This window comes from Pteronotus mesoamericanus, unplaced genomic scaffold, assembly GCF_021234165.1.
Source record: "Pteronotus mesoamericanus isolate MK-2021 breed Mesoamerican mustached bat unplaced genomic scaffold, CSHL_Meso_final contig_2, whole genome shotgun sequence".
NCBI classification, from domain to species: Eukaryota; Metazoa; Chordata; class Mammalia; order Chiroptera; family Mormoopidae; genus Pteronotus; species Pteronotus mesoamericanus.
This window is the reverse complement of record NW_026555084.1, coordinates 14,838,884-14,866,724: the sequence shown is the minus strand read 5'-3', so window position 1 is coordinate 14,866,724 and position 27,841 is coordinate 14,838,884. Positions and strand designations below refer to the sequence as shown.

The window sequence follows — 27,841 nt, the reverse complement described above, 5'->3', positions numbered from 1 at the left end:
CTGGGCCTGGATACTCCCATTGACGGCAGCCATGTAAAGAAACATTTCCTTGAATTCTCTCCCTGTCCTGACCTTCTGCTCTGGTCTCCCTTCCCCTGCTTGCCCCACCTTCCTCCTTTGGAGCCTTCGTCCAGACAGGCCTGATGGTGGGCAGAGCAGGCCGCTGCCTGCAGAGCAGATGGGGTGGGAGGAAGGGTGTATCTCTCCCTGAACACAGCGCGAGCTCAGGTCTCCTGACTCCCAGCTCATGTTTTCCCCACTTCACTAGTCTTTTACATCCTAGCAGTCATTTCTGCCTTAGTACGAATGAGTTTGTCAGGAAGAAGGGAGAGAAAGCATGAGTGGTTCCAGGCAGCCAAATGTGCAGGGGAGAGGACGCTGCTGGCCACTGATCACAAGACAAGGAAGCAGAGGGCTCTGCAGACCACCGTCCGAGAGCACTGGATCCTCCGTCGGTGCCCCTCCCTCCAGAGCTGGGGTCTGGAAGGCAGAGTGGTTAAGAAATGAGACTGAGCAGTCAGACTGTGAGTTTTGAATCCCAGCTCTGCCACCTGCAAGTTTTATGATCCTGGGCAGGTCTCTCTGAGCTCCAATTTCTGAGAGGAGTAACAGTACTTACTATCTATCTCTGGGGATTTTTGCAAGGATTGAAAAAGATGAGTATTAAGTGTGTTGCACAGCACACCTGGGCTGTAGCGAGGGCTTGGTAATGACCGCAGCCATTGTGACCTCTTTCTCAGGGCTTTCTGTCCCCCTCCCCCACTTAGGGATTGAACCCTGGCGGACCCTGGTCTCCTGCCTCTCGCCTCGCCTTGGGCAGCTCTTCCTCGCACCTGCCCTCACCCCCTCCTCTCCTGAAGGCCTGTCTTCAGAGCCCCTGGTCCGTTGTCCAGGCTGGGTCCTTCAAGGGCCAGCAGCCCAGCCTGGCCCTGCAGAGATTCAGAGACGAGGGAGGAGGTGCTGTGGCTTGCACAGGTGCAGGCTGTAGCCAGCCAGGTTGAAGGCTCAGCAAGGTGCCCGTCCCCTGTAGCCCTTGACCACCTCCTGCCTTTCTGACACCACAGAGCACAATCTTGGACCCACTGGCTGGGGCGTTGCCAGGGGTGGCAGTTCCCTAGCCTGAGGACTTTTGGGTGGAACCGTCTCCCCTGGTGCCCTGCATTGCAGGACTCCGGGGTGCCCACAGTTGACCCAGCCCCATTCCTTCAGCTTTGTTCATGCAGGGTGGCAAAAACCAGCTAGGTTGCTAGCTGGGTCGGCTTCAAGCCTCCTGCTGAATTCCTTTTCCATGGAGTCACTGCAGGCTGGGGTAGAGGGCAGAGCTTCCTCAGAGGCAGGCTCTCACCTCCCGGCCTCTTCGGTCACGTTCCTGCTGTCCCAGAGCGGCGGCGCGGGGGAGGCTCCCAGTCTAGCTACCAGGCCCTGGCCCGCCACCCTTTCTGCAACCCTTTCGCTCTCTGGGCCTCCCAGGCCCCCGCCAGCTTATCTCCAAGGGCCGACACGCTCTGCCATTTGAGAATTTCTAAACCCCTGGCCTTTAGAACCAGCGTGGGAATAGGATTGAAGCAGAGTAGTGAGGGGCAAATAAAACCCATAAAAGTGCAGGGTCGTTCAGAGTTCTGGATTACGAGCCTTGCACTGTGGGAACTCGCTAGCCAGAAAGTTCGGTGCCCTCTGGAGTCACACGGAGCCAGGGGTGAGCCAGGTCCACTGCCTTCTGGCTCTGTGGCCTTGGGCAGCTGACTTCGCCTCTCTGAACCTTGGTTTTCTCATCACTAAAGAGCGGACTCTAATAGTTTGTGCTTCACAGGGTTGCCGTGGGAATTAAACGAGCCAGCGCGTGGAAAGCACATGGCTAGGTGCACAGAAAAGCCCCGCCAGTGTCAGCTGCGAGGGCTGCGCTTGTGCCCTAAGAACCATGGGTGGGACTGGGGATGTAACTCCTGACCCTGCCACATTGGGGATGTGCTTTGCGTCCGGGAATGTCCGCAGGGCGGTCAGGTTGGAAAGAGGAAGCTCTTTCTCTGGGTGGCATCTGGGGGCAGAGGTTAGTGTAAGGAACAGCTTTATGGCCGAGGACTCTTCATTAGTGGAAGGCCCCCTCTTCAGGGTAGTGAGCTCCCTGCCCACTGAGTATGTAAACAAAGGCTTGAATCCTCAAAGGCATCGTTTTAGGGATGCAGGAACTGGACCCGGTGACAGCCATCTCTGAGTCGCTGAGGTTCTGTAATTTGGGGCACTAATGCCTGCTCAAGGCCCTCCTAATCCGCCCCCAGGAGTAGCCTGGCCAAGCCCCCAAACGGCCACCTTTTATTGGTGGGGTGACCCAGGCAGGGGAGGAGCCCTACCAGGAGGGAGCAGGTGCCAGGAGCACATGGGATAGGCTGTGTGCTCTCACTGTGCCGGACAGGTGGGCACGGGTGTTGAGGGGGCAGGTCTGATGGGACGAGGGAAGAAGGAAGTTGAGGGACAGACAGCCTGGGGCCGCTGGGCCCGGTCCCAGAGAAACTGCCGCCTGCAGCCTTTCTGCTCTGCGTGGCCTCCATGCTGACCCTGGTGGGAGCTCTGCCCTGCACCACGCTCTGAACCTCAGTTTCTCCATCAGTAAAATGGGGGGGGGGGTGAAATCCCTCCTCTATAAGGGCCTTTCTAGCTCAGACAGTCTATGAATTCCAAGCCTCCCTGGCAGGATGCCTAGAAAACTGTCCCTGGACGCTCACTCGGCATGTCACGGCCAGTGCTAATGAGGGGAAGGGAGGAGGAAGGGCAAGGTCAGGTTCCTCTAGCACTAATTAGCTTCCCGCAGTGGGAGCAGGGGTGGGGGAGGGATTTTCTCGGCCACGGAGTGAGCGGCCAGCCCTGACCACAGCCCAGCCCATCCACCTGTCTGCCAGTCCATGGACTCATGCACGCATTGGTGCGGTTACGGTCCGATAGCATAAACTGAGCACCGGCTGTGCGCCGCAGTGAACTTACTGAAGAATAGGGGTCCGACCCCAGCCTGCTCCCTGACCTCAGGCCCCTGCCTCCAGCCCCAGACTGAACCCCAAGCCCTACTGACTGTGTTTCCCTTACATCCCAAGTGGACCTTTTCAAACAAGTATGGGCTGTGGACCCAGAGAGAACTGGTTCTGACCCAGCTTTGCCACCCTTTGCAGGGTGACTTTGGGTGAGTTATTCGCAAGTCTCTGGACCTTATTTTCTGCTTCTGTAAAACAGGGGCGAGTAATGCTTGTCTCCTAGTGTTCTTGTGAGGATGAAATGAAATAGTGCAATGTTCTAGTATAGTTGCTACTGAAATTAGCCCAGTTTATTACTTTGATGATATTAAAGTATGAGAATTTTAAAATGGGCGTTTACATAAAAGTGGGAAGAAACTCTGCAAGGACGTAGAGGAAACTAGTGACAGTTGTGACGTGATGGGTGGTGTGGCTGCTCCGAGGTGGAGGGACATTTTCACCGCAATTTTTTTTGTCTTTGAACACCATATACTTTTTTATGTTTTTAATTTTTTTAGATCATGTGACTGCATTGCCTATTCTTAAAAGAGAAGTGTTAGTGTTCATGTTATCAAAAGACTATACTCTGCATTTGAAGGTGTCAAGTGTCCTAGGAAAGGCACCTAGAAAACGCCCTGGGGGTTCACGCATACGCATGGTCATGCTCGCCAAGTGCCCCCTTGATGCCAGGCTCTCTTCCGGGGGCCAGGGTGAGAGCGCCGAACACATCGAGCAAGGTCATTGCCCTCTTAGAGCTTATGTTCAAGGCTGCGGGGGGACAGACGGCAAACAGGGAAACAGGTGAAGAAGATAATTCTGAATTGTGTTGAGTGTTATGAAGGAAATGAAACAAAGAGATGGGATAGGAAAGGGGAGGGCGGATGACAGAGGAAGGCCCTTCCAGAAAGGTGACATTCAAGCAAGTTCTAAATAGCAAGAAGGAAGCAACCTGGAATGCTACCTGGGAAAGATCGTTCTAAGCAGCGGGAACAGCATGTGCAAAGGCCCCGGGGCAGGAGCAAACTTGGGCCTTTCATGAGACAGAAAGAGAGCCAGCAGGGCAGAGCCTAGTAAGAGAGGAGAAGGTAGCTGAGCTGGGGACGTAGTGGGTCCTGGACTACTAGGGTGAGGTGTTCTCCCTCAGTTTGGTAAAGTGCTATGGCAGCAAATGAGGGGCCAGTTAATCCTGAGACAGTAATCAGGGAAGGTTTTACCCAGGTGTTGGCATTTGGGTTGGGCCGCGATGGCTGGGCCAGGGATCTTTATGAAGAGAGGGGACTCTAGGAAGCAGTTGAGCAAAGATCAAACACGGGAGGAAAAGATCATCTGTAGGAGGGTCATGGGTGACCATCTGTCTGTCTGGGTACTGCTGCGACACGGCATCCCCACTGCTAACCTCGCCTCTGTCCCCCCTGCAGCATTGGGCCGGAGCACCAGCCTCACTGAGAAGGATCTGAAAGAGGCCAAGGCGCGGAGCCAGCAGATCGCAGCTCAGCTGACCACCCCACCCAGCTCCAACTCACGAGGCGTCCAGCTCTTCAACAGGCGCCGGCAGAGGGTGAACGAGTTCACCTTGGAGAGCCACGGCCGGAGGGGACAGAAGCCCAGCCAGGAGTCCCTCAGAGTGCCCCCTGCCAGCCCCACAGGCCATGCCCCAGAGCTTAGCCTGAATCCCACCTCACTCCCCGAGCCAGGCCCCCCAAGGAACCCCAACGACCAGAGCCTTGACGTAGGGGTCCCTGGTCACAGCATGGAGGGGTGCTCAGAGGAAGCCAGCTTGCTGCGGCACCTGGAGAAGGTGGCCAGTGAGGAGGAAGAGGTACCACTGGTGGTTTATTTAAAGGAGAACGCAGCCCTGCTGACGGCCAACGGGCTCCACCTGTCCCAGAACCGAGAAACCCAGAAGAGCCCACCAACTCCGCCCCCAGCTGAGGTCCACAGCCCAGCCGTCGATGCCAACCAGAACCTTGCCTCACCCAGTGCCACACTCATCACACCAGCTTCTAACAGCAACCACAGCCTGCCAGCCCCAGATGTCAATCAGAACCCACCGGCCACTGTCACCCCTCAGGGCCGGCCGCTTTCTAGCATCCAACAGAATTCTTCTGAGGCACAACTCCCACCGAATGGCACAGGGCCAGATGCTAAAGCCAGTGCCCCGTGCGCGGGCGGGCAGCCCCCGGAGCTGGCCACAGAGGTGAGATCCAGCACACTCCTCATCGATAAGGTATCAGCTCCAGCTACCGCCACCAGCACCTTCCCCAGGGAAGCCGCTCCCATGTCCAGCTCCGGGCCCCCCGCCCCGGATTTGATGTCCAGCTCCCTGCTCATCGATGTCCAGCCCAGCGCCCCTGCGGTGTCAGCAGAACAAGAGACGCCTGGGCGGGCAGCTGCCACCACACCCACCAAGCTGTACAGCGAGGTCCACTTCACGCTGGCCAAGCCCCCCTCTGTGGTCAACAGGACGGCCAGGCCCTTTGGGATCCAGGCAGCAGGGAGCGCCAGCCAGATGGAGCAGAGCCCCATGGTAGAGAGACGACATCTCGGGGGGAAGGCCCCAGCTCCCCAGTCCTCCAGCATGGCCGACAGGAGTCCTCGGCCACAGAGACATGTAACGTCTCACAGCCCCATGGTGGAGAGGAGGCCCATGGCACAGCGAAGCCCTGCCCTGGAGAGACGCCCCTTCGGGAACTTCACCCCGCCCCCCACTTATGCTGAGACCTTGTCCACGGCTCCCCTGGCTTCCCGTGTTAGGTCTCCCCCCTCTTACTCTGCCCTGTACCCCAGCTCCGACCCCAAGCCTTCCCATCTGAAGGGCCAGGGGGCTCCCACCAGCAAGACAGGAATTTTGGAGGAGTCTATGGCCCGAAGGGGCAGCCGGAAGTCCATGTTCACCTTTGTGGAGAAGCCCAAGGTGACTCCGAATCCAGACCTGCTGGACCTGGTACAGACGGCTGACGAGAAGCGGAGGCAGAGGGACCAGGGGGAGGCTGGCGGGGAGGAGGAGCCCTTCGCGTTGGGGGCCGAGGCCTCGAACTTCCAGCAGGAGCCAGCACCCAGGGACAGGGACAGCCCCACCGGGGCCGAGAACGTCCTTCCCGAGTGGGCCTCATGTCTCAAGTCCCCACGCATCCAGGCCAAGCCAAAGCCCAAACCCAACCAGAACCTGTCTGAGGCCTCCGGGAAAGGGGCTGAGCTCTATGCCCGCCGCCAGTCCCGCATGGAGAAGTATGTCATCGAGTCTTCGGGCCACACCGAACTGGCCCGCTGCCCTTCACCCACGATGTCCCTGCCTTCATCCTGGAAGTACTCCTCAGGCAGTCTCCGAGTGGCATCCCGAAGTCCAGCTCGGACCCCACCTGCCTCCCTCTATCATGGCTACCTGCCTGAGAACGGGGTCCTGCGCCCGGAGCCCACCAAGCAGTCGCAGCCGCCCTACCAGCTGCGGCCCTCCCTCTTTGTCCTCTCTCCCATCAAGGAACCTACCAAGGCCTCGCCAAGAGCCGCCTCGCCGGCCAAGCCAAGCTCCCTGGACCTGGCGCCCAGCCTGCCCAAGGCGACCCTCTCTCGGTCACCCGCCCTGCCTCGGCCCTCCCGCTCCTCGCCAGGCCTCTACACAGCCCCTGGCCAGGACGGCCTCCAGCCCACTGCCGTGAGCCCTACCTACAGCAGCGACATCTCCCCCGTGTCTCCCTCCAGGGCCTGGTCTCCCCGAGCCAAGCAGGCGCCCAGGCCCTCCTTCTCCACCCGGAATGTCGGGATCGAGGCTCAGGTGTGGAAGCCTTCCTTCTGCTTCAAGTAACAGACCCCGCAGGGGTCCCACTGCGTGCCAAGGCCCCCTCTCTGAGGGCAGGATGGAAAGCAGATGTGGCAGGAAGTGGCCCCGGGCTGAGAGTCAGGAGTATGCAGGGCTCGAGGGCTGATGCTGCTACCAGCTAGCTTTGTGACGTTGGGCAAGTCACCTCCCCTGAGTTGCAGATGCCGTCCCCTGCCGTGCGGGTGGTTGGACTCCATGTCAGAGGGATATGAAGTCTGCTGCTGGCGGGGAGGAGGGTCCTGGAGAGAGAACGTCCGAGGCAGGCCTGACCAAGGCTGGGGGCTTCCTCTGGCCTTTGTGAGCTAATGGGGTGCCAGCGTCTTGCTGGGGAATGGCCTAGAAGGGGGCACCAACAGGGGCTTCTGGAGCAAACAGAACCTGCCTGTGCCTGCGGAACAGCCAGCCAAGGGGCTGACTCCTCTGCGGCCCCAGTGGGGCCACCCTCGTGGGGCCCGAGCTCCCGGCACCTTTCTGCCTGTCGCTGGATTCTCGCCTCCACGGGTCTGTCTCTTCCACCTCTGCCTTCTGGACGCCGTTTCCTCTGCGCTGCTTCAGAAAGCTTTGCCTCGGCCTCCACGCTCTCTTCTGCTGGATGAAGACTTAGCCCGCCCCTGCTGTCTGATGCTTTTCTTCCTGCCCTTCTGCTCAGCTGCCCCCATGCCTTCTCCAAATACCTGGCTCCGCTTTAGGGACAGCTAAAGCAGTTAGTTCGCCCAGACCTCTGCCCCGGTCCCACCAGGCTTGCCCTTGCTGTTCTGGGTTGGGGGAGGCCCCGGGGGGTCCCTGAGAGACGGAGAGCCGCGTAGAGGGATGTGCAGGCGTGGGTGTGCAGCGAGGAGACCGGCCCCTGGTCATGCGTCGGTTGGCTATTTTCTCTTCAACCAAGATCTGCCAACGGAAAGCAGCCACCTGGGCACAGTGGAAGGGGGAGAGGCAGTGGGGGAGGGTTCTAGTCCCGTCTCCGCCTCTTATTTGCTGTGTGACTTTGGCCAAGTCACTTCCCCTTTCTGGGCCTGTTTTCTCACTTATACGATGGGGGTCCTGTGGGCTGTGACTATGCGGGAGGATTGAGAGGAGAGGCTGGTGCTTTTGGAGAAGGCCTTGTACGTGATGGCAGTCCCCCGGGAAGAGAGGGGAAAGGACAGGGGCACTTGCTGTAGGACGGATGGAGATTAGCCGTCTGCAAGGGGGGTCTGGGGAGGGTGTGGTCGGAGGAGCCAGGGGAGCAGAGGCCTCGGCTGGGATGGTGCAGGGGCAGGGTTGCCTGGAGACAGGGAGTGTGGCAAGGACTGGGGCCGGAGCACAGCTGCTCAGTGAGATGGGCCAGAGGAGACCTTCAGGTTTTGAGGAAGAGGCTGGGAAGTAAGCAGTTGATCCCATGTATCTCTTTGGGTCTTAGTTTCCCCATTCATAGTGCAGTGAGGGTGTTGAGCCAGGTAGTCTGCGAGCTCACCACCTGTGACAGCTCTGGTGTGTTACAGCCCCCCAAAACCAGGCTTCGTGGGGGTTGAGAGAATCCAGACGCAAGAGGCAGAATTCAGATGGAAGCTTCCCAAGGCTGGGGCCTGAGCACCACCCACTTTCTCTTTCCCAGCCCTATTTCTGGGCTCCCCAGTGGGGAAAGGGGTGGTGGAGGCGGTGCCCGTGCTGGGCTGAGCCTGCAGTTTTCCTGAGCCCTGGGCTCATCTCCATGGGAACACGGGGTGCCTTCCCAGTGAGTTCATTCTGCCCAGAATGCGGGGGCTTGTAGGAAGGAGTCATGAGTGAGCTCAGCAACTTCATGCCAGCCCCTTCCCAGGACAGAGTGAAGCCCCTTCCCCTAGACCCCTGTTCTCTTCAACTCCTGAGGGCCAGTGTGGAAGAGCCCACCTTCCATCCTGCAGCGCCTGCGGCCAGGCTGGCCGAGCTCTTCCCCCAACTTTGTTTTCTCTCCTGTTCTCAATATACTCTGCCTCAAACCTGCCTTGCTTCTTTCTTTCTTCCGCGCTCACTGGCTGGTGGTCACGGCTGTCTCCCTCCTCCCTGATTCTGGCCTGGGAAGGGGGCGGGACGGCTCAGTCACTGTGTGTGGACGCATGGGGTGTCTCCCGTACTGCGTGCATCTGCTGTGTGTCTGGATCCCTCATGGGGGCAGACGTGTGTGCTGGCTTGGAAGTGAGGTGCCCTCTCTCTTCCCTGGAAACCAGAATCCTGTGGAAAACACATTCTTCTCCTTTCTCCTTCCTTCAGAGTTTGGCCAAAAAGGCCGTAGAACAGGGCCACAACCTCTTACAGTTCAGGTTTGTTGAATTCTTTAAAGGTGGGGTTTAAATGTCGTTAGCCAGAACACACACTCTCAGGTTCCCTGAGGTCCCCTCATCCTGTCCCTGCTACCTAAATCTAGCCATTTCCCGCATTCGTCACCGACTGCCTCCAGAAAACACTGAGTTCCTGCCCCAGGTGGAGAGGAACAAACTGCCAGCAAGAGTCAGAACTAGATTCTAGTTCCAGATCTGCACCTGACTCCTTGTGTGACCTTAGACAACCCCTTCCCACCTGTAGGCCTCAGTTCCCCCTTCCATGCAATGAAAGGACTACAGAAGGCAGCCTGGGAGCTAGCTCTGTCTGGTCTCTACCAGTTCCTGTCTGACTCTGCTCTCTTCATGCCTTCGCCCCACACGTGTGCCCTGCTTTGAGGCTGGAGCTGGGTGCAGTGGGTGAACTTTCTAAATTTTCACCCATGTGTATTTCAAAGGAGTTTTCGTGTACCCTGGTACATTGAGATCTTTGCCAGAAAATGAACAGCTCTGATTTCCCACCGCCTTTTTGTACTGTGCACCCTCCCCCTGACCCCCCTCCCCTCCACCCCCCACACACACAGAGTCAATATCCAGCCATAGCAGTTCCGATGAGGTCAGGCTCTGGCCCGCCTCCAAATGATGAGGAGCCGCTCACCACGGCCCATAACATTCCAATCCAGGTTGGAGCAGTCAGTCCTGTTGCTCCTTCCACCTGCTGGCCCTAGCCTTTCCCTTGTGGCCACCAAAGGCAGAGACAACCAACCCTTAGAGATTTCAGACAGTTAACACAGCACCCCCTGCCTCAGCCTACTTTTCTGGCTGAAAAGCCCAGGTTGCTCGGCCTCAATGCATGTTGATGGGCTTTGATCACGAACTCTTGGCCCTACTTCCTTCAGCTGTGCTGATCACAAGCTTCCTGGGATGTCACACAGACAGAGCAGCTCCTGGTGTCTCTGGCTCACATATATACAACTCTGACCTTGGTGGGGTAAAGGGGTGGATCCCATACCAAGCTTGAACTTTCCTACTTGATGATTGGGGTCTTGGGTCACTCCAGCATTACCATCATGTGAAAAACTCCTGTACAACATTTCTCTTCAGGTTAATGGGCTCAAATTCCCAGTCTGTACTCATCGGGCAGCTGCTACCTTGGAGAAAGCATATACTCTGCCTATGGCTTCCTTTTGATTGGGAGAAATTAGATTCTGACTGGATGAGAGGCTGAATGGCTTGGCTGTGGCTAACTACAGACTGGATTAGAGAACGGATGTTACGAATGGTTCTACATTTTGATTGGGTGGGAGGCCCTGAAAGGACTGGTTAGTTTGACTGGTGGTGAATTTGGATTGGACTAAAGGCTGAGTGGACTGCTTTCTTGCTGGAATCTGATTGGATGAACCGTTGGATGGTTTAGCAGATACATGCTAGGCATGGATCCCCACTCCCTGCACTCTTTGTACCAGTTCAAACTGTTTAAGTGTGACGTATCCTTTAAGCAGTAAATAGTCTCTCTCTCTCTCTCACACACACACACACACACACACACACACACACACACATATTTTCTGGTAGGGAGAACATGCGAGATAGTTATTTACACCTCTGAACATCATCTTCATCATTGTAAAGTGGGCGCTATAATGCCAGCTACCTCACCAGTCTATTGTGAGAATCTGATGAGAGACAAAGTATGAGACTGAACCTTGTAGGCTGGCAAGTCTCTTAGCAGATAAGAAACAAATGTGATAGTGTATCACAGAGCAGTGCTTTATAACCTCAAAGACGTCCACACTCCCCACCCAGGGCTGCCAAGAAGTCTGGGGAGGGCAATGTGCTGCCCAGGGAGGGATGACCCAACTTTCCTTTGTGTTTCCACCTGTGAGAACTTCCTCCCGGGTCAAGGCATCCAAGGAAAAATGAGAAGGCGACCATGGCAACATGGCAATGTGGTTGGGGCTGCAAGTGCCTTTGTCTAAGCCCAACCTTAAGAATAATGATCAATATTTTTGTTTAAAACTTTTGAAAAGATAACACATCCATGTGGTTCAAAACCTAAACTTACATAAAAAGTAATACATTAAGAGCCTTATTCCCACCCTGTGACTGTATACTTTGCCTGGTTCACTCCATTTCCTAAGGGACCACTTTGGTTAGTTTCTTGTGACTCTTTCCAGTATTTCTTTGTGATAACTGACATCTAGTGAGCACTTTCTTCCTTCCAGGGAATCTTCTAATACACGGAATAGTCTTTTACATTAGTTACCTCATTTCATTCCCATAACAACCCTATGTGTTACGTGCTGGTATTAAACCCCATTTTACAGAAGAGGAAAATGAAGTCCAGAGGTTTCCATTTGCTTCTGCTGTTGAAGCAGCCTGCCCAGGTTCATTCAGAAAGCAAAGGGGTCTGTCTCCAAAGCGTGAGTTCTTAACCACCAATCATCTGCCTCCCTGTTAAGCACAGGAGCAGGCAGCATGGGCTTTTTCAAGCATCTGAGCCGAGAGTGGGGACACGTTTTATTGCAGGCACTATCCGACTTTTGGTCGCTGGCTTCCCTGACTGTACAATGGACAAATCAAACTCGATCCTTCCGAAATCCCGGTATGGAGGACCCCAACACTAATGCTTGCCCCCACCGTCTCTGCTCTCTCCACAGGACCGCCGTGAGAGCCTGCCCACCTCCCCGCCTTGGACGCCGGGCACGTCCCGGCCCCCCAGCAGCCTGGACGGCTGGGTGAGCCCGCGGCCGTGGGAACCCGGCCGCGGGAGCAGCATGAGCAGCCCCCCGCCGCTGCCGCCGCCGCCTCCCATGTCCCCTTCGTGGAGCGAGCGCTCGGTATCCCCGCAACGACCTGAGACCGAGGTGCGGCCCCCCAGCCGCCAGCTGCAGGCTCTCCTGGCGCGAAATATAATCAACGCGGCCCGGCGCAAGAGCGCCTCCCCGCGGCCGCCGGGCGCCGAGAGCCTGCGGCCCTTCTCCCCGCCTAAGGCACCCCCTCCGCCGCCGCCGCCCCCGCCCCCGCCGCCACGCATGCGCTCGCCGCAACCTGCTCGCCCCGGCCCGGCAGCCACCCCCGGGGCCACGTTCGCCCCGATCCCACGGAGCCCGCTGCTGGCGGGGCCCTCGCCCTGCGCCAGCCCCCGCAGCCCGCTGCCCGCACCCTCCAGGCCCTTCCCCTATCGCCGGTCGCCCACGGACTCCGACGTGTCCCTCGACTCTGAGGACTCCGGGGCGAAGTCGCCCGGCATCCTCGGCTACAACATCTGTCCCCGCGGGTGGAACGGGAGCCTGAGGCTCAAGCGTGGCAGCCTCCCCGCCGAGGCCTCCTGCACCACCTAAAGCTTCCCCTGCCCCCAACCCATCCCCCACCCCGGGAGGGCTGAGCTTGAAAGAAGAGTCGTCAGGCTTGGGATACTTCAGCACCATGTCCCCAAGGCCTGTTTGGACAGCCCTAGCAATAAGGAGTTAGGGAGGAGAGCTCTGGGCTGGAGGGTTGGGTACAGATAGAGCCCGAACTCTATCATTCAGCCATTGTGTGAACCTGGACAAGACCCTTCCTCTATCTGACCCTCAGCTTTCCCATCTTTTTAATGGGTGTTTGGCCAAAGCAATCTCCGAACCTCTAAATGCTCCCTCCCATCAATACACACACACACACACACACACAGGCGCGCGCCCGCGCGCGTGCACTTTGGAAAAGGCAGGGTGTTGTGTACATGAACCCCTGCACTTGCTGCATCCCAATGTTCCATACTCCTCCCTGCCTTCCTGGCTCTGCTCTCCGGAGTCTGGCAAATGAGGGGTGTGTTCAAAAGATCCTAGGCCCACGTTCCCTGTCCAGGTCCTGGCTTGACCATTCGCCTTCCTGGCTCCAAGTCCCAGGCAGTAGCAGCTGTTTTCCATCCCTGCTCAGACAAGCTCTATTTTTACCACGGTGACCTTTAGAGAGGTCTCCCAGGCCAGCTCAAGGTGCCCGGCTCCTCTGGAGAGAAGAGGCAGGAAGATTCCTCCTCCCAGGCCCCTCTCATACATTTCCCCTCCCCAGCTCAGACTGCCCAGGGCATCTTATCTGCAGCCAGAGAAGAGCGCTGTAAGGCAATGATTTCCCCCAAGCCCAGGACTTGGACCTCCAGGGATGCTTCAGGTGCCTCCAACTCATCTATCCCTTCTGGGCCCTTTCGTGGTAGCCCTTTCAGAGTGACGTGGAGCTTTGCGCTAGCCTGCGGCTTTACCTGATGACCCTGGGTTTGAGGTTGCCTGTGTGGAAAGAGGGCGGCAAAGAGTTCCTTGTCACAGGAGGTATGCAAGCAGTGGCCAGGGTGCATAGAGGAGATTCTAGTAGAAAATGGTTTGGCTCAGATGACCTATGAGGGTTCTTCCAGTCCTGAAATGCATTCCACGGTATTAGGAAGGGAGGGAAGTAGTGGTTCAACAGCTTCCAGAGTTGGCTGGTGGTGCCCTCTAGAGGCTCAGAATATCTGCCTGAGGATATTAAAGGCAGGGTTGCGGGGAGGGGAGGGTTATTGGAACGGGCTGAGGAGCAAAGATGTGTAGGTGAAAGGATACCAGGATGTTGCTAAAGATGAAGGACAGAGTGTGATGTGGGGTTATGGGTAGACTTACCTTAACCCAGCATTACTTGTTAGACCTGGAACCCTTAAATGAGGCTAGGAGGAGCTGGGGGTCAAGATGAGGTATAAAGATTTGGTATAAAGAAGGGACCCCAGAGGGTACCGATGGCCTAAGGACTGGGAACAAAGGCCCTATTGGTGGGAAGATGAGCAGGTGCTCCAGCTTCATCAGTGATGAGTGGCCACATTTACCAAAGTCCTCACATGCTTCAGGGCCCGTTGTTGCATGGAAGACAGACTACGTTTCAGAGAAGAGACACTGTTTCAGAGAAGCAGACACTGTTAGGTCACTGGCTGATGAAGTGGCATAGAATATCTACTTCTACCTGCATATCCACAAAGAGCCAGCAGGAGGCAGCCCTGGAAAGCGGCAGTTCTGTCTGGCTGTTCCCTCCTCTCACTGCCCTCTCCCCAGTCCTCTCCTCTAACCCACTAGAGAGTGCCTGTGTCCTGTCTCTTGCCTCCTATGGAATTCAGCTCTGGCCCTAAATAAATGCTTCCTGCAACCTTCTGCCTCCCGGGTCAATTCAGCTGTGTCTAAAGCCCTTCCCTCCTCCCCAACCGTAGGACAGTCCATGGGACTCTGGATGGATGAGAATGTTTAACACACATGGGGAGGGAGCTTGGGAAGTAGCAGCCATGAGGAGAGAAAGGGAACAACGGAAAAACTCCAAGCCACAGAAGTCACTGAGTTCAAGTCCTGGTCCTGTTGTCCACTAGCCAGCCGGGTGCCCCTGGGTAAGCCCACTCCTTCTCTAGGCCTCAGCTTCCCTACCTGCATAGTGAGTGAGCTGGGCTAGGTGATGTATCAGGGTGGTATCGCCCGGGCCTGACCAAAGGCCCTGCCACTGGAGCGCGCAGGGCCACGCCGGCCAGGGCCCGGTGCTCTGGGGCTGCTTCCTCATGGCGGGTCAGGGCTCCGCACAGGAAGAGGAGATCATGCCCAAGTCCAGACAGTCCTGGCGGGCTCAGGACTCAGACCTTTGCAGCATTCCTCTCCTGACGGGGGCATCCTCTGCCCGGAGAAGGGGGTGTGACCGCACTCCTAGGTTAGGCCAAGCCTCCCCTGGGAACATTCCTCGCCTTCCCGTCTAGAAGCGCGGGCCCCGCAGAGGCTGGGCAGAGGAACCTGAGGGGCCGGCGGTCGCAGCAGAGTCCAGCCTTCTTCCTAAGGAATTGTCAGACATATGCCCTCGGACGGACGGCGTCCTGTCACCCAGGTACAGATGCTCCCTGCCCTGGACGCAGGGCATCCCTGCTGGTCCCAGCTTTGCATGGGCCTGGTTGGTGCGCCCCTCAATCTTTTCTTCAGCTGGAATCTCCCCCCACCCCGCTGAACACAGTATCCCCCTGCCTCCTGATGATCTTAGTCCCCAGACAACTCAGACCAAGTTCATCCCACATGAATTCAGTGTCTGCCCCCACCCCCGATCCTAACCTGCTCCTCCCCCCTTGCCTTCCTTAGTCATGTAAGCCAGACACGGGATGGGCCTCTCCTCACCTCCTGCATTCAGTCTCTCACTAGGACCTGGGGATCCCCAAATCCCCCCCAAGTCCCTCTCCCCCTCCGATGCCCTCTGTCACCGCCCCGGCCAGCCACCCCCATCTGTCCTCTGCCCACAGTGAAGGCCCACCCCCAGTCTGGCTCCCTCCCCCCACTTTCCCTGTGGCAACCAGAGACATCTTAGGGAAAACGCCAGTCTGACCACTCCATTTCACCCCTTTAAACTCTTCAGTGGCTCTTTAGAAAGTGCATGTGCCTTTTGAAAAGGGCTATGATCCGGCCCGGCCCACCTGCCTGGCCTCATCTCTCAGCACTGCCCCCGCCACTCCCCCTTCTGGCTCTACTTGCTGACCCCCTACCATCCTCATACGTGACTCGGCCCTGCCTGCAATTTCTGTGCCCTCTCTCTGCCCAGTGAACTCCCACTCAGCCTTCAAGGCCCAGCTCAAATGTCTCCTCCTCTGGGAAGTCTTCCCCACCCCCAGGCCAAGCTGGTGGCACCCTCCCCGGACACTCCCTGAGCGTTTCCCATCATGCATCTCAAAGGCTTATTTACAGGCCTGGCTCGGGCCTGGCTGAGCTCCTTGAGCACAGAGTCCTGCCTTATTTATTTTCCGTCCATAGAGAGAGGTTCCCAGAATGTGAGAAGGTGGAGGAAGGGGGAGAAGAAGGAAGGAGGGAAAGAAGAAGGAAGAAGTGAAGGCAGGAAAGAAAGAATAAGTAAGTGAAACAAAGATATTGAAGGACAATCCATTCTGTCATCCATTCTTTCGTCCATCCATTCGTCCATCCAACAAATATCTATGGTGATCCTCTCAGGCCCCTTTCTAGGCACTAAGGATATAATTAGCAAGCTCCAGTGACTGGAGACGCTCAGCATTTCCAGGTGACTTTGGTGTGTGCCTATGAACGTGTGTGTGTCCCTGTGCACACAAACCCTTCTGTCGGCAAGGGCCTGCTGCTGGGACACCTGTCTTCCCTGGGGCCTGGTGCCTTTAGCATCTGTCCCTGGATCCTGTTGCAGCCCGAAATAAGGCTGTGAGCCACAACAAGGCAGGGATGATTCTTGTCAGCTGAGGCCAGAGCGCACTGCCGGGCACGCTCTGCTCGCTGACCGCCTGGCCGCTGTATGAACGCCGACCCTCGACTTTCAACTTCCCGACAGAGGTGTTAATCTTGAGGGTCTCACACCCTCTCTGCCCACTGTGGTCTCATCTCTCAGGTACCAGGATCCTAGGGGAACTTGAGGGGTTGTGGGGAGTGGGCGGAGGAGATGAGCCAATTCTCAGAGCTCCTTTCTGTCCAAGCAGAGGAAGGGCCGTGCAGAGGGTCCGGAGAGCAGGGAGCCTCGTGGAATCCTGAGTCCTGAGCTGGGGAGGGCGGGAATCTACGCCCCGGGTTCCTCTAAGTTAAATGGGGTAGGGGTGGCTGGGAATCAAGGTGGGACTATGTAATGGCTCTGCTCAGGACTCCAAGGCCTTTGGGTTGTAGAGGGAAGCAGGGTCCCAGTCTGGAAAATGAGGGGCCCTTCCGAGCATCTGTGACTTTCTGTGGGGGTGGGGGCTGTTTATCAAGAAACAGATCTGCAGGCTGCAGAGTCCTTGGTGGCCACAGGTGGACATTCTCCGTCACCTGATGACCCTCACCCAAACTCATGCAAACACATGCATGTTTGCATCCAGTCTTAGGGGGGCTCGCGGATGTTCTTGAAGCCCATCCATGGATCCCCGTGATCTAGCCCAACTCCCTGCGATACAGAGAGGGGAACTGAGTCACAGAGCAGGAAAGTGACTTGCACAGGATTACAGAGGGAGCCGGGTTCACCGATTAGACGCCAGGTCACCCCGTTCAGTGCCCACTGACCTGGGCTGGGAGTGGGGGTGGGAGGTACAGACGGAGGCAGATTGTTTTTCTAAAGAAAGGACTATGGAAAAATCCTGGAAGCAAAGCAGAGGGGCACAGGGGTCCGCAGTCTGTCAGGGGGTTCACGGGCTCTGCCTTCTCTTTTGGGAGCAAGTTAGGGGGTCTGGACTTTGGACCTGCAGGGCTTTGGGGGAACTCTGGACCTCAACTTATTTGTGCATTTCCTGGAAAGTGCCATGAGATACAAATGGGGGGAGGGAGGCAGAGGAGAAAGATGGGGGTGGGAAAGAAGGGAGCACCACGGGGTGCTAGACTTACTGGGGTGATCACTTCATAAGTTACATAGATGTCTAATCACGCTATAATATTATATGTCAACTATAACTTACAAATATTATTAAAATAAAAGAGCATCATGAAAGGTAGCTCCGAGTAAAGCAAGGAGGCGATGGTTTTATCAGCTTCCTTGGACCAGCCTGTCCCCTCAAGCCTTAGGACAGAGTACTGGGGACAGCGGGGGAGGGCCAGGCTTGCAGACCCCAGTGTCACCCCAGCCTACCCACCCAGACCCCATGTCCCCCTGATGTAAACCTTCAACCTCTTTCAGCCGCTGATCAGAGCTCACCTGAGTCAGCAGAAGAAAACAGTTGGAGAAACCCCCACCTTCCGCACCCCTAGCGTCCCTGGATTATTATCCCCTGAAGAGAGAGAGTGCTTCTCTAGTGCATGGAAGATCGAGCATCTTCCCCACCCTCCCTCCTCCCACCTCAGCCTCCTCCTCTTCCGTACAATGAGGCCCCAAAGACCCTTCCAGCTCAGACAGCCCTTGCCTGAGCTTTTGGGGTGGGCTGGAGTTGGATGGGCCGGGGACTGGGAGGAGGCCTGGGAGGGCAATGGCGGTGGCCTGGCCCATCTGTGGATCGTCTCGTCTACAGGATGATCCCCAAGGAGCAGAAGGAGCCAGGGATGGCTGCCATGGGCGACCAAGCTGGACCAGGTAAGGTGGACCCAGCCCTCCTGCGTGCCTCAGACCCCATCCTTCCTTGGTCCCAGACTGCAGCCACTCAGGCCTGCTGGCCCCAGGCCTACGAAAACAGGTGTGAGTTCCAGGTTAGCCCCAAGGGAGCGTCTGGGAACTCTGCCGCCTGGGCCCCAGACCAGGCCTGGACCCAGCGCAGTCCTTATCTCAGCCCCAAATGGCGTCCTGCAGGCTCTGATCCGAGATCCAACCTTAACAACAGCCCCACGCTCCCCACAGCTTGTCCTTGCGAATGGACGCTGTGTGTCTCAGGAGGAGACACGGGGTGGGGGTGGGGGTGGGGGGCGGCCCGAGCAGGCCGCCCAACTGAACTCAGACCATTTCATCTAAAAGCTGACTCGTCCAATGAATAAATCCAAAATACATGCTTATCAACTTTATAATACCTCTTCCAGAGCTCTTTGCCTAATTTTAAAGTTTGTTTATTTGGCCTCTTTTAGAGCGTTTCAAGTATTTTAAAAACAAATTCAGCTAAGTCAGGCCTCTCAGACTTCCATGTGCATCATAGGGACATGGCATCGGTTAAAAAGCAGGTTCCCAGCTTCCACCCCAGGGACCCTGCTTCCGTGGGAGCCATGCATTCTCCTTCCAGACAAGCACGGGGACAGTGAACCGAGCTCTGCTGGCTCTGGCCTCCTAAGAAGCACTTAATCCTGTTGAATGAATCTATATGTGAATCCTCCTTTTAAGCTCTTTTGTATGCTCTTGCCTCCTTTTGTTGGAGTCAAGTTTTGTTTTTTGTTTTTATTCCTTGATTTCGTGTGCTGAAATACACAAACTTTGTAAAGTGTTGATGCTCTGACTAAAGGAGTCAGGCCATGCACTCCCTCTTTCTGGGGTCTAAGTAATTAATTAGCCCCCCAAATATTGACACACATCGTTTAGGCCAGACTGGGAATATATAAACTGTTGGCTATGGCTAGGGTAATAATTAAAGACCATTTTGAAACTAAAGAAATGTAGAAAGAGAAACAAAATCTCATGGTTTTGCTACCAAAAGACACTCATTGTAGAGTAATAATAATAAAACATCATTTTTTATGTGTTTATGTATAGTCTCTTATATTTTTACATGTGCGATACATTTTCTTGTAAAAAAAAAAAAAAGTGCGATTTCCAGCCCTCTTCCTTCCTATGTCCCATAAGTCCTCACTGCTAATATTAGGTGCATGTCTTTGCAGATTTTTCAATGCATGCATGAGCATATATTTATTTTTTAAAATATTGAGCAGGACCTTAGAATACAAATTCTGAAACTTATTTTCCCCCCTTTAACCTACAGTGGATTTCTTTCTGCCCTCAACATGTAGAAGGTGCTCTCTCTAATTTTGCTGGATGAAAAAAAACTTTAACCTCCTTTTTAAAAAGTCTGTGTAGGAGTCCAGCCTTGAATGGAATGAGTCACAGCCCCTGAGTGGCCTCAGGGCTGCCTGGCGGCCACATCCATCTCTCTGACCCGGCCCCCCCCCGCCCCCCACCTCCACGGCTCTCAGACGACTTTGGCAACCTCTCTCCTCACGCCTCCAGTATCTCCTCCGCCATCTTCATTCTCAGCTAATGACCTTCCTTCTTATTTCACTGAGGAAAGTCAAGTCACCAAAAGAGAACATCTGCAAACTGCATCCTCCACAATTGTCCACTTACCTGCCTCTGTGCCCGCATTCTCCGTTTTCCCTCCTGATGTAGCAGAGGAACTCTCCCTGCCCCTGTCTGGAGCCAGCCCTTTTGGTTGGGCACCAGACACCCTTCCCCTCCCTTTCCCCAGCTCAAGGATTCCTCTCTCTTTATTACACTGTCAGGTTTTCCTGTCAGCTAATAAACATGCTGTTACTTCGCCCTCTTTAAAAACAAACAAATAACCCACTTGATTCCACACCTGCCTTCAGCCATGGTCACTTAACATCACAGCTCCTCAAAGCAGTTGTCTCTACTTTCCTTCCCTCTTCTCTTTCTCTCTTTTTAATATCTTATCAAGCTAACTTCCAAACACACAGCAAAGTAGAGTGCGAATCCCCATGGCCCTTCTTTTATTCCCGGAATCCAAAGCAAATCCAAACAAATCCAAGATTGCATGTCATGTCATGCTCCGAATACTTCTAAATCCATCAAAATCATAAAAAGGACATTCCCTTACATGCCACAAATATATTAGCACACGGAACACAATTAGCAATATTGATTAAGTGCTATCTAATAACCAGTCCCATAGTTAACTTTCTCCAATTTTCTACTTTGTTATAATGACGATCCAAACAAGGGCCACTGTTTTTATTTGGTTGCTATGTCTCTTAACTCTCCTTTAATCTAAAACAGCCCTCACTTATTTTTCCCATGCCATTCACTCCTTTGAAGAAGCCAGGCCCGTTGCCCTGCAGAAGGTTCCGCGGCCCGGGCCTGGCTCACTGCCTCCTCGTGCTGTGGTCAAACTGTCCCTCTGCCCATTTTCTCTTGAACTCTTTCCTATAGGCCTTTTACACCCAAATACTCTCCAGCAACTGCTTCTGTGAAGATCACCAATAGTAACCGCACGTTAGTAAAGATCATGATCAACTTAGTCCTCATCTTGCTTGACACGCCAGCAGCACGTGGCTCCGTGGGTCACCCCCTCTCCCCAGAAACACTTTCATCATTTGGTTTCCAGGACACCACACCCCAGATTTCCTTCTGCCCCACTGGGTGCTCCTGCTCGACCCCCAGGTCTGGTTTCTCAGGTCCTCAGTCTAAACGCCGGAGGCCCCAGGATGCTGACCGGCCACAGCCCTGGCTATTAAGAAAAGAAGTAAATGTGTCGCTCTTCACTGAAAACAGCACAACACATACCATGAATAAGCTCTTGATGCCCCAGTCTTTGCCTCAGGTCAGCCTTCTCCACGGCCACGAGACTCTCCACTTGGATGCCCAACTTTGAAGAAAATGAGGGGGCTTTACGTCTGAGTAAGCATTACAGAAAACAAAAAGCTGTTCACTTGGAAAGGTGGAGCTCCTTTAAGTGATTAAAGAAGCAACAAAGCGTGTAGGCTACGATTTCATCTTGGTTAAAAACTCACCCATGAATATAAAGTCATTGAAAAAGATATCAAAGGACATATACTAAGGTGTTAATAGTGGCAGTCTGAGTGGCATAAAATGGAATTTTTCTTCCTCTTATAACTGTATTTTCTGACTTTCGTCAATACACATATATGATGTTCTATAATCGTAAAAGGCTGTTTTAAAGTTAAAAGACACGTATAAGACTGAACCCCGGGCTGTCCCCACACCTCCTCCTCCAGACGCGCCCCCCTCAGGGGCGGCCGCAGTGCCCTTCCAGCGGCTCAGGCCAGAGAGCCTGCTGGCGTCCTCCAACCCCCTCTCTCTCATACCCCCCACCCCTGGCTTCCCTTTAAAAGATACCTAGAGTCTGACCATTTTGCACTACCTCCCCCACCGTGGGCAAAGAGCTGCCCAGGGAATCCATGGCATAAAGAACATGTGGAACTGTGCTCAATTTCACTGAGTGCCAAACACAGGCAAATTAAACTCTGAGATGTCATTTCTGCCCACCAGGTGGGCAGAGTCCGCTGAATGATGACACTCAGTGTTGGCAAGTGTGGGGAGAAGAAGGGTCCTCATTCGCAAGGGACATTGCTCTGAGGAGATCCCCTCAGAGGTGGCTTCCAGCGACCCGAGAGTTAGGCATTGTAAGAGCTCCCTCTGGCCTCTCCCCACAGTCCCTTTGCTGGACCTGGGCAAGAAGCTGAGCATGCCCCAGGACTTGATGATGGAGGAGCTCTCGCTGCGCAACAACAGGGGATCCCTCCTCTTCCAGAAGAGGCAGCGGCGCGTGCAGAAATTCACCTTTGAGTTTGCGGCCAGCCAGCAGCCGGTAAGTTCCATTGTGCTCACAGGGAAACTGAGGCCCAGAGAAGGCCAGTGGTTGGCCTCAGCCCAAACAGTGAGCCAGGTGAGGACTTTTGGCCCCTGGGGAGTCACTCAAGCTCCAGCTAGGGAAGGCTGTGATGTTCCCACCAAGACTGAGATCCCCCTTTTCCTGTGTGACCCCAGGAAGCCGTTACTTCTGTAGGCACCTCTCTTCAGATACAAACCATGAAGTAGAACGGGCAGGCGGAGCTGCAGGGGACAGGGACCCTGGCTCCTACAAATAGTGCTGAAGAATAGTCATGTGCTCTAGGCCGAATTTGCAGCAAGCGAGACTTAAGTCAGACATGATCTAGGATGGAAAACACAGAATGCCGCTGGAAGAAGGAACAGTCCCAGAGAAAGGAGGCAAGGATGGTTTATCCTCAGGCTTCCAAAGGGCAGCTGGCAGTTTCGGGCACTTCTGATGAGCACAGGGCATCTCATCCCCACTCCACCCAATTTCTGGGTGAGACAGGAGCTGCTGAGGAGTCATAAGGCAGAGAAGTAAAGATGACAAAACACTTACCTTTGCTATGTACCTAAGACACTGCCAGCTAATCTCTTCACATGTTACCAGCTCCTTTACTGCTCAGAAAGTGATATTATTATCATCATCTCCATTTTATGGAAAAGGAAACTGAGGTTCAGGGAGGTCATCTGCCCAGGGTTAATATTGTAATAGCAACTAACACATATAGGGCATTGCTCTGTCCCAGGCACTGGGTTTAGGGCTCTGCACTATTAATTAATACCGCCTTCCCCCCGCCCCCCGCCCGCGGAAACCCCCGGGAGGTGGGTGCTAGGATCACGTGCCCCTCTTTTTTCGGTGGAGAGTGATCCCTGGCCCCCTGCCGAGCTGAGCTTCCCTGCGGTTTATTTGCTACTCGCCCTACACAGATGGTGGCTGGAAGTGCCAAGGGGTAGGTGAGCGTAGAGGGAGACCCACAGCAGGGGAACCTGGGGATGGGGCCCGGCGACTCCAAGGTCGCTTACCGCCGCCTCTGAGTGCCCACCCTCTGCCCAGGTTGCCAATGGCCCGGAAGAGCAGAACTACCGCTCTGAGCTCCACATTTTCCCAGCCTCACCTGGGGACTCGGAGGATGCGCATCCCGCAGCTTCCCGGGCCGAGCGCGCCCCCAGCCCCAGCGCCCTGGCACCAGGTGCGTGGCTTCCAGGGGTCCCGGACCAGCGCTTGGCGGGAGAGGGGGCGGCGGGACGGGGCGCGCAGGGGGACCAGAACGTGGGCGTGCTCCACGGCAGGGCAAGAAGAGAGCCCACAGAGCGGCTAGTCCATCCGCTTCCCTTCCCAAACACACATCGGCCCACGGACCTAACTCAAGGCCAAAAAGGAGCCGCAAGGCGCCCCAGGTCACATAGCGAGCTCGCGTCCCATTCAAAACTAAAATCTGCCCCCAACTCGCTATTCCTCTGCTCCAGTCCTCCTTGTTTTCAGGGATGGGAGAGAGTGCCCTTTGCTGGATCAACGTTTGGCGTCGCATCCCCCCACTCGCCTTTCCCACCTTCAGTCTCCCCTCCCCTAGACGCGTCCGGGGGTGGGCGGAGGGAGTGAGGGCCGACGCACAAAGGCAGCCACGCGCCCTGCTCCACCTCCAGGCTATGCTGAGCCTCTGAAGAGCGTCCCGCCAGAGAAGTTCAACCACACGGTCATCCCTAAGGGCTACCGCTGCCCGTGGCAGGAGTTTGTCAGCTACCGGGACTACCAGGGCCACGGCCGAAGTCACATCCCCAGCCCTGCGGAGTATCGCAATTTTAACAAGTAAGGTGGGGCAGGCGGCTTGGAGAGCCCGCAGGAGGGTGCGCAGGTGCCAATCACAACCACGGCGGTAGCTGCGTTTCCAGAGCGCTTGCTGCCAGCAAGGCTGTGCCTGAACGCATCGTAAACATTCATTTATTGAGCTCTTGCTGGAACTTAATAGCACTCTTCCCATAGCACATGGAAGGCGCTCAGTAAATGTACAGGGGATGTGCCACACATCTCGTTGGATCCTGTCTCCAACAGGGTGGGCAGGTGCTACAGTTTTTCCCATTCTGCCTGGGAAGAGACCCGCTCAGGAATATCAGCAACTTGCCCAAAGTGCCAAAGCGAGGAGCAGGGCAGAGCTGGGCCCAGGTCTGGACTGCCTGACTCCAGAGCTGGTTTCTTGTCCTCCGTCACTGCTGTGTGCCAGTCCTTTGATGCACGTCGAGGTGCGCATCCTTCCCTGAGTGGGAGCCCCCAGTCTCACCAGGCCTAGATGGCCCAGCCTTCTCCTCATTGTCGTCAGTGATCTGGAAAGTGGCTTTAGGCTGTACCAAAGCGGGGAGTGAGGGCCACAGAGGAGTGGTTTGTGCTGTTTAGAGCCTGGGGCCTCGGCATGCGCTTAAATTCAGACTCCTCACTTGGCTGTGTGACCTCGGGAAATTGGCTTAACCTCTCTGAGCCTCCATTTTCCCATCTGTAAAATGAGATTATAATAGTACCTACTTCATAAGATTGTTGTGAGGATGGCCTGAGAAGCCATAGGCAAAGTTTCTGGCAAGTAATAGGTTCTCAATAAATAATAGCTGCTATTATTATTATTATTATTTACAGGTTGAAATGATAGTTGGAAAAGCTAGTGGGGTACAAAGGGACGTATTTAACATTCTGCCCTGAGAGCCCCAAAACAAATCATAGGAGTCAAGATAGGAACTTGGCACAGGAGGAAGGCCTTGGGCTAGGGGGTGGATTTCAATTGCAATTGGCCTCCTCAGTCTGATGCTATTTCTGGAAAATGCTCCTCACTGCAGTAAGTGTGAAAGTGGAGGGTCCGCGGAGAGGAGGCCGCAGTCCAGCTCTCCCGCACCTGCTCCGACCTCGCGTGCAGACTGTGTCCGTCTGACAAAGACTGATGGGCTGTGCCAGGGCCTGGCCGGGCCTGGAGACCGGGCCCTCTGAGGGAGGACTGAGGCGCTGAGGGTGATGGGCTTTGGGAAGAGAGCGCTCGGGCGGGGAGTGACTGCCTTCAAAGCCAAGAAGGGCCCTGGCGGAAAGAATTATCCCCAACAGGCGCTGCGGGAGCCACGAGCCCCTGGCAGATGTTCTGGGGTTTCCCGCCAGCCAGGACTGTGCTCCCTCACCTCCTGGGGCCCGCACGGGCTGCCCGCCCAGCTATTTAAAACCCTCAGCGGACACTCAGTCCTGACAGCCAGCGTCCGGGCTGGCCAGCTCAGGTTGCAGCCCCATCCATCTGACACCTCCTGAGACAGGCTGAGGCACATTCTCACCAGCAGAAGGCGGGTCCTAGGGGACCCCTGAGCCCAGATCGTTCTGGGGCAGAAGGGCCAACTGAGGCAGAGTGAAGAGGAGCAGCAGTGTCGGTGGCCACGCTGTGCTCAGGAGCCAGAGTTCTGGGCTTCCAGTCAAGGGCCCAACTGGGAGACTTCAAAACTTCCCAGCCTGTCCCCCCCCCCGGGGCTGGGCTGCTGCCACCACAGCTAGGGTGGTCCCCGCAGAAGCCCTGTCCGGGCTACTCCCGGGTTCTGGCCTGAGGTTCGCTTTTCTACCTCAGGGGCAAGCACTCTCCTCTTCCCGTTGGTCCCAGGCTGTGGGGAAAACACCACCCAAGCAATGCTTTTTATTTTTCTTCATTAAAAAATAGTTTTAAAGTCACATACTTACATCCTCTTAGAAAAACAAAACAAAACCTATGCAACTTCAAATAAAGGTGGGATTCCCTTGTTCACCCTCCTCAATCCCCGTTTCCTTCTCAAAGGTAACACTGTTGCCAGGTTGGCATGTAGGTCTCCAGAACATGTTCTACGGGCAGCTTCAGACCTCCAGGGCAGCGATTTTCGACCTTTTCCATCTCATGGCACGCATAAGCTAATTGCTAAAATTCTGTGGCACACCAAAATATATATATTTTTGCTGATCTGACAAAAAGAATTAGTATAATTTTGATTCATTCATACCGTTCAGGCCTGGAGCGAGGCAGGGAGGGGCCCCACCCTGTTACCCCCATGTCAGCGCGCTGCCATCGCTGTCCTGTCCCAGCCCACCTCTCCTGCTGCTCTTCTTCCCCCAGGACCCCCATGCCCTTTGGAGGACCCCTGGCGGGGGAGGCCACGTCCCGGGCAGGCACCCCCTTCGTCCCGGAGCTCACCAGTGGCTTGGACCTCCTCCGCCTCAGACCCAGCTTCAACAGAGTGGCCCAGGGCTGGGTCCGCACCCTCCCGGAGTCTGAGGATCTGTAGCCCCAGCCTGAACCTCCAACGCCCCGGTCTCAGAGCTTGGAGACCACCAGGAGCCAAGATCTGTGGGCAGCACCTCAACAGTCTATGAAGGGCCTTCACACGCAAAACCCATTGCAAACGGCCTCAAAGGTCACGAAGTGCAGTAGTCCCCAAATGCGGGGTTTAGAAAGTATTTCTTTTTCCTGAGATGCCGCTGGTCTTTATCTATTCATGTTCTAAACATTTACTGAGTACCTACTGTGTGCTAGACACTGTGACAGCCGCAGGCAGAGGGGCCGGGCCCTGACCTAGCGCAGGAAAGGATAGTGGGGAAGACAGATTTGAACAGCGGTAAATGACTCAGTTTTCCCTAAGCCTGCGGAGGAACAGAGCCATGAGGCAGAAGAAGAGTCTCTAACCCTGGGTGGGACCATCCCGGAGGGACGTGAGCAGGGCCTCAGAGCGGGAGTAAGTCCATTGAGGGGAGGGGTTGTGATGGGGGGGGCACTCCGGGCCAGTGGACCAGCGTGTGCTGGAGAGGTGCAGACTTGTCACAGGCGCAGGGTGTCCTGGAGAAGGGAGAGGGCTCTGAGAGGAGCCGGTGACTCCTTGGGGGCCAGGTTGGGGCGGGCTGCACTCTGAAAGTGGGGGAGGTTCCCGAGCTGGGGAGAGCGGGGCCTCGATGGTTGCTGCGCAGGCACAGGCTGCAGAGGCGTAAGGCAGGAAACCAGGACGCCTTCCAGGAACAAGGCTGGACAAGGGAGGTGGCAGCTACAGAGACGGAAAGAAGGGGCACCTTCTTGGGCACCTTGCAGGGCAGGTGCAAAGTGGGGCACTTATAAAGACCCCTTCTTCCCACCTCCTCCGGCAGATCTTGTCCTGCTTCCCACTAGGAGTGGCTCGTTAAGAAGAGGCGAGAAAGGAATGTCTTCGTTCAGGTGGTGATGAGGATGATGAGGATGGCCACTTTTTATTGGGTGTCTCAGTGCTCGGGCTGGTGGTAGGGTCTCTACATATCCAATTTCTGATTCTCAGTACAACCCAAAAGAAAAGTATCGTCCCACTTTACAGATGAGGATATCCAGGCTCAAAAGGGGAAAGGGGCTTGTCCAGGGACAGAGCCAAAATGGAAACTGTCCTATTCCAGTGGTGTCTCTTTTCACTGCACAGGGTGACCAAGCCACGCCCACTCATGCTTGCATCATCTCATACCAGGGTCCTACTTAGAGCACAGAGGTTAAGAGTGCGGCCTGGGGAGTCAGACGGGATGGGGTGGTTCTCATAGCCACTGCCAGGCCTTTTCTCACCTGGGGACCTCTGTGGGGCAAGGATAGAGCCCCCTGAACGGGGTCGCTGCAGGCATAGCGATGGATCATTATGAGACTCATACAACTACTGCTCTGAACTGGCAAAGAAGTTCTGGCGGTGGATGCAGCGTGAGAAGCAGGCTACTAGGGTGCGACTGGAGGTCAGGGAAGCCGGAGCCGGAAGGGAAGCCTCTGATCACTGCAGGGCCCCCTTTGCCCAGGGATTTCCTCTCCCTGCCGCCACTCTCTGCTGCTTCCCTGACCCCCTCTCTCGGGGCAGTGAGG

The 27,841-nt window shown here is 55.6% G+C and overlaps 2 protein-coding genes across 4 annotated transcripts in view; both read left to right on the top strand.

Annotated features, from left to right (window-relative positions):
- The window catches only part of SYNPO (synaptopodin), a 30,383-nt gene extending 16,050 nt beyond the window's left edge, over positions 1–14,333 (top strand). The window contains exons 2-3 of the mRNA XM_054568173.1: positions 4,418–6,771; positions 11,753–14,333. Of these exons, the coding sequence (XP_054424148.1) occupies positions 4,750–6,771; positions 11,753–12,436 (2,706 nt within the window). The 5' untranslated portion in view covers positions 4,418–4,749 and the 3' untranslated portion in view covers positions 12,437–14,333. The remainder of the gene's footprint in view (positions 1–4,417; positions 6,772–11,752) is intronic.
- A 1,678-nt stretch (positions 14,334–16,011) lies between these two features.
- On the top strand, positions 16,012–26,700 carry MYOZ3 (myozenin 3). Of its 3 annotated transcripts, XM_054568171.1 has the most exons (6): positions 16,012–16,454; positions 18,031–18,092; positions 21,845–21,999; positions 23,059–23,194; positions 23,649–23,811; positions 26,102–26,698. In XM_054568171.1, the coding sequence occupies exons 2-6, from the start codon at positions 18,032–18,034 to the stop codon at positions 26,268–26,270; spliced, it is 684 nt and encodes a 227-aa protein (XP_054424146.1). In that variant the 5' UTR covers positions 16,012–16,454; position 18,031; the 3' UTR covers positions 26,271–26,698. The 3 variants fall into 3 exon arrangements, with proteins under 3 accessions (XP_054424146.1, XP_054424145.1, XP_054424147.1); XM_054568170.1 differs by lacking the exon at positions 16,012–16,454 and having other exon boundaries at positions 17,954–18,092; positions 26,102–26,700; XM_054568172.1 differs by lacking the exons at positions 16,012–16,454; positions 26,102–26,698 and adding an exon at positions 25,790–25,962 and having other exon boundaries at positions 17,954–18,092.
- The last annotated feature ends 1,141 nt before the right edge of the window (positions 26,701–27,841 follow it).

Bases quoted from the DNA above. Each gene is read 5' to 3' on its own strand.
- MYOZ3 (XM_054568170.1), top strand. From the start codon at position 17,954: ATGGGCCGGGGACTGGGAGGAGGCCTGGGAGGGCAATGGCGGTGGCCT. The intron at 18,093-21,844 runs GTAAGGTGGACC...CTCTCCCCACAG, and splicing joins GGGCGACCAAGCTGGACCAG to TCCCTTTGCTGGACCTGGGC. The intron at 23,812-26,101 runs GTAAGGTGGGGC...TTCTTCCCCCAG, and splicing joins GAGTATCGCAATTTTAACAA to GACCCCCATGCCCTTTGGAG.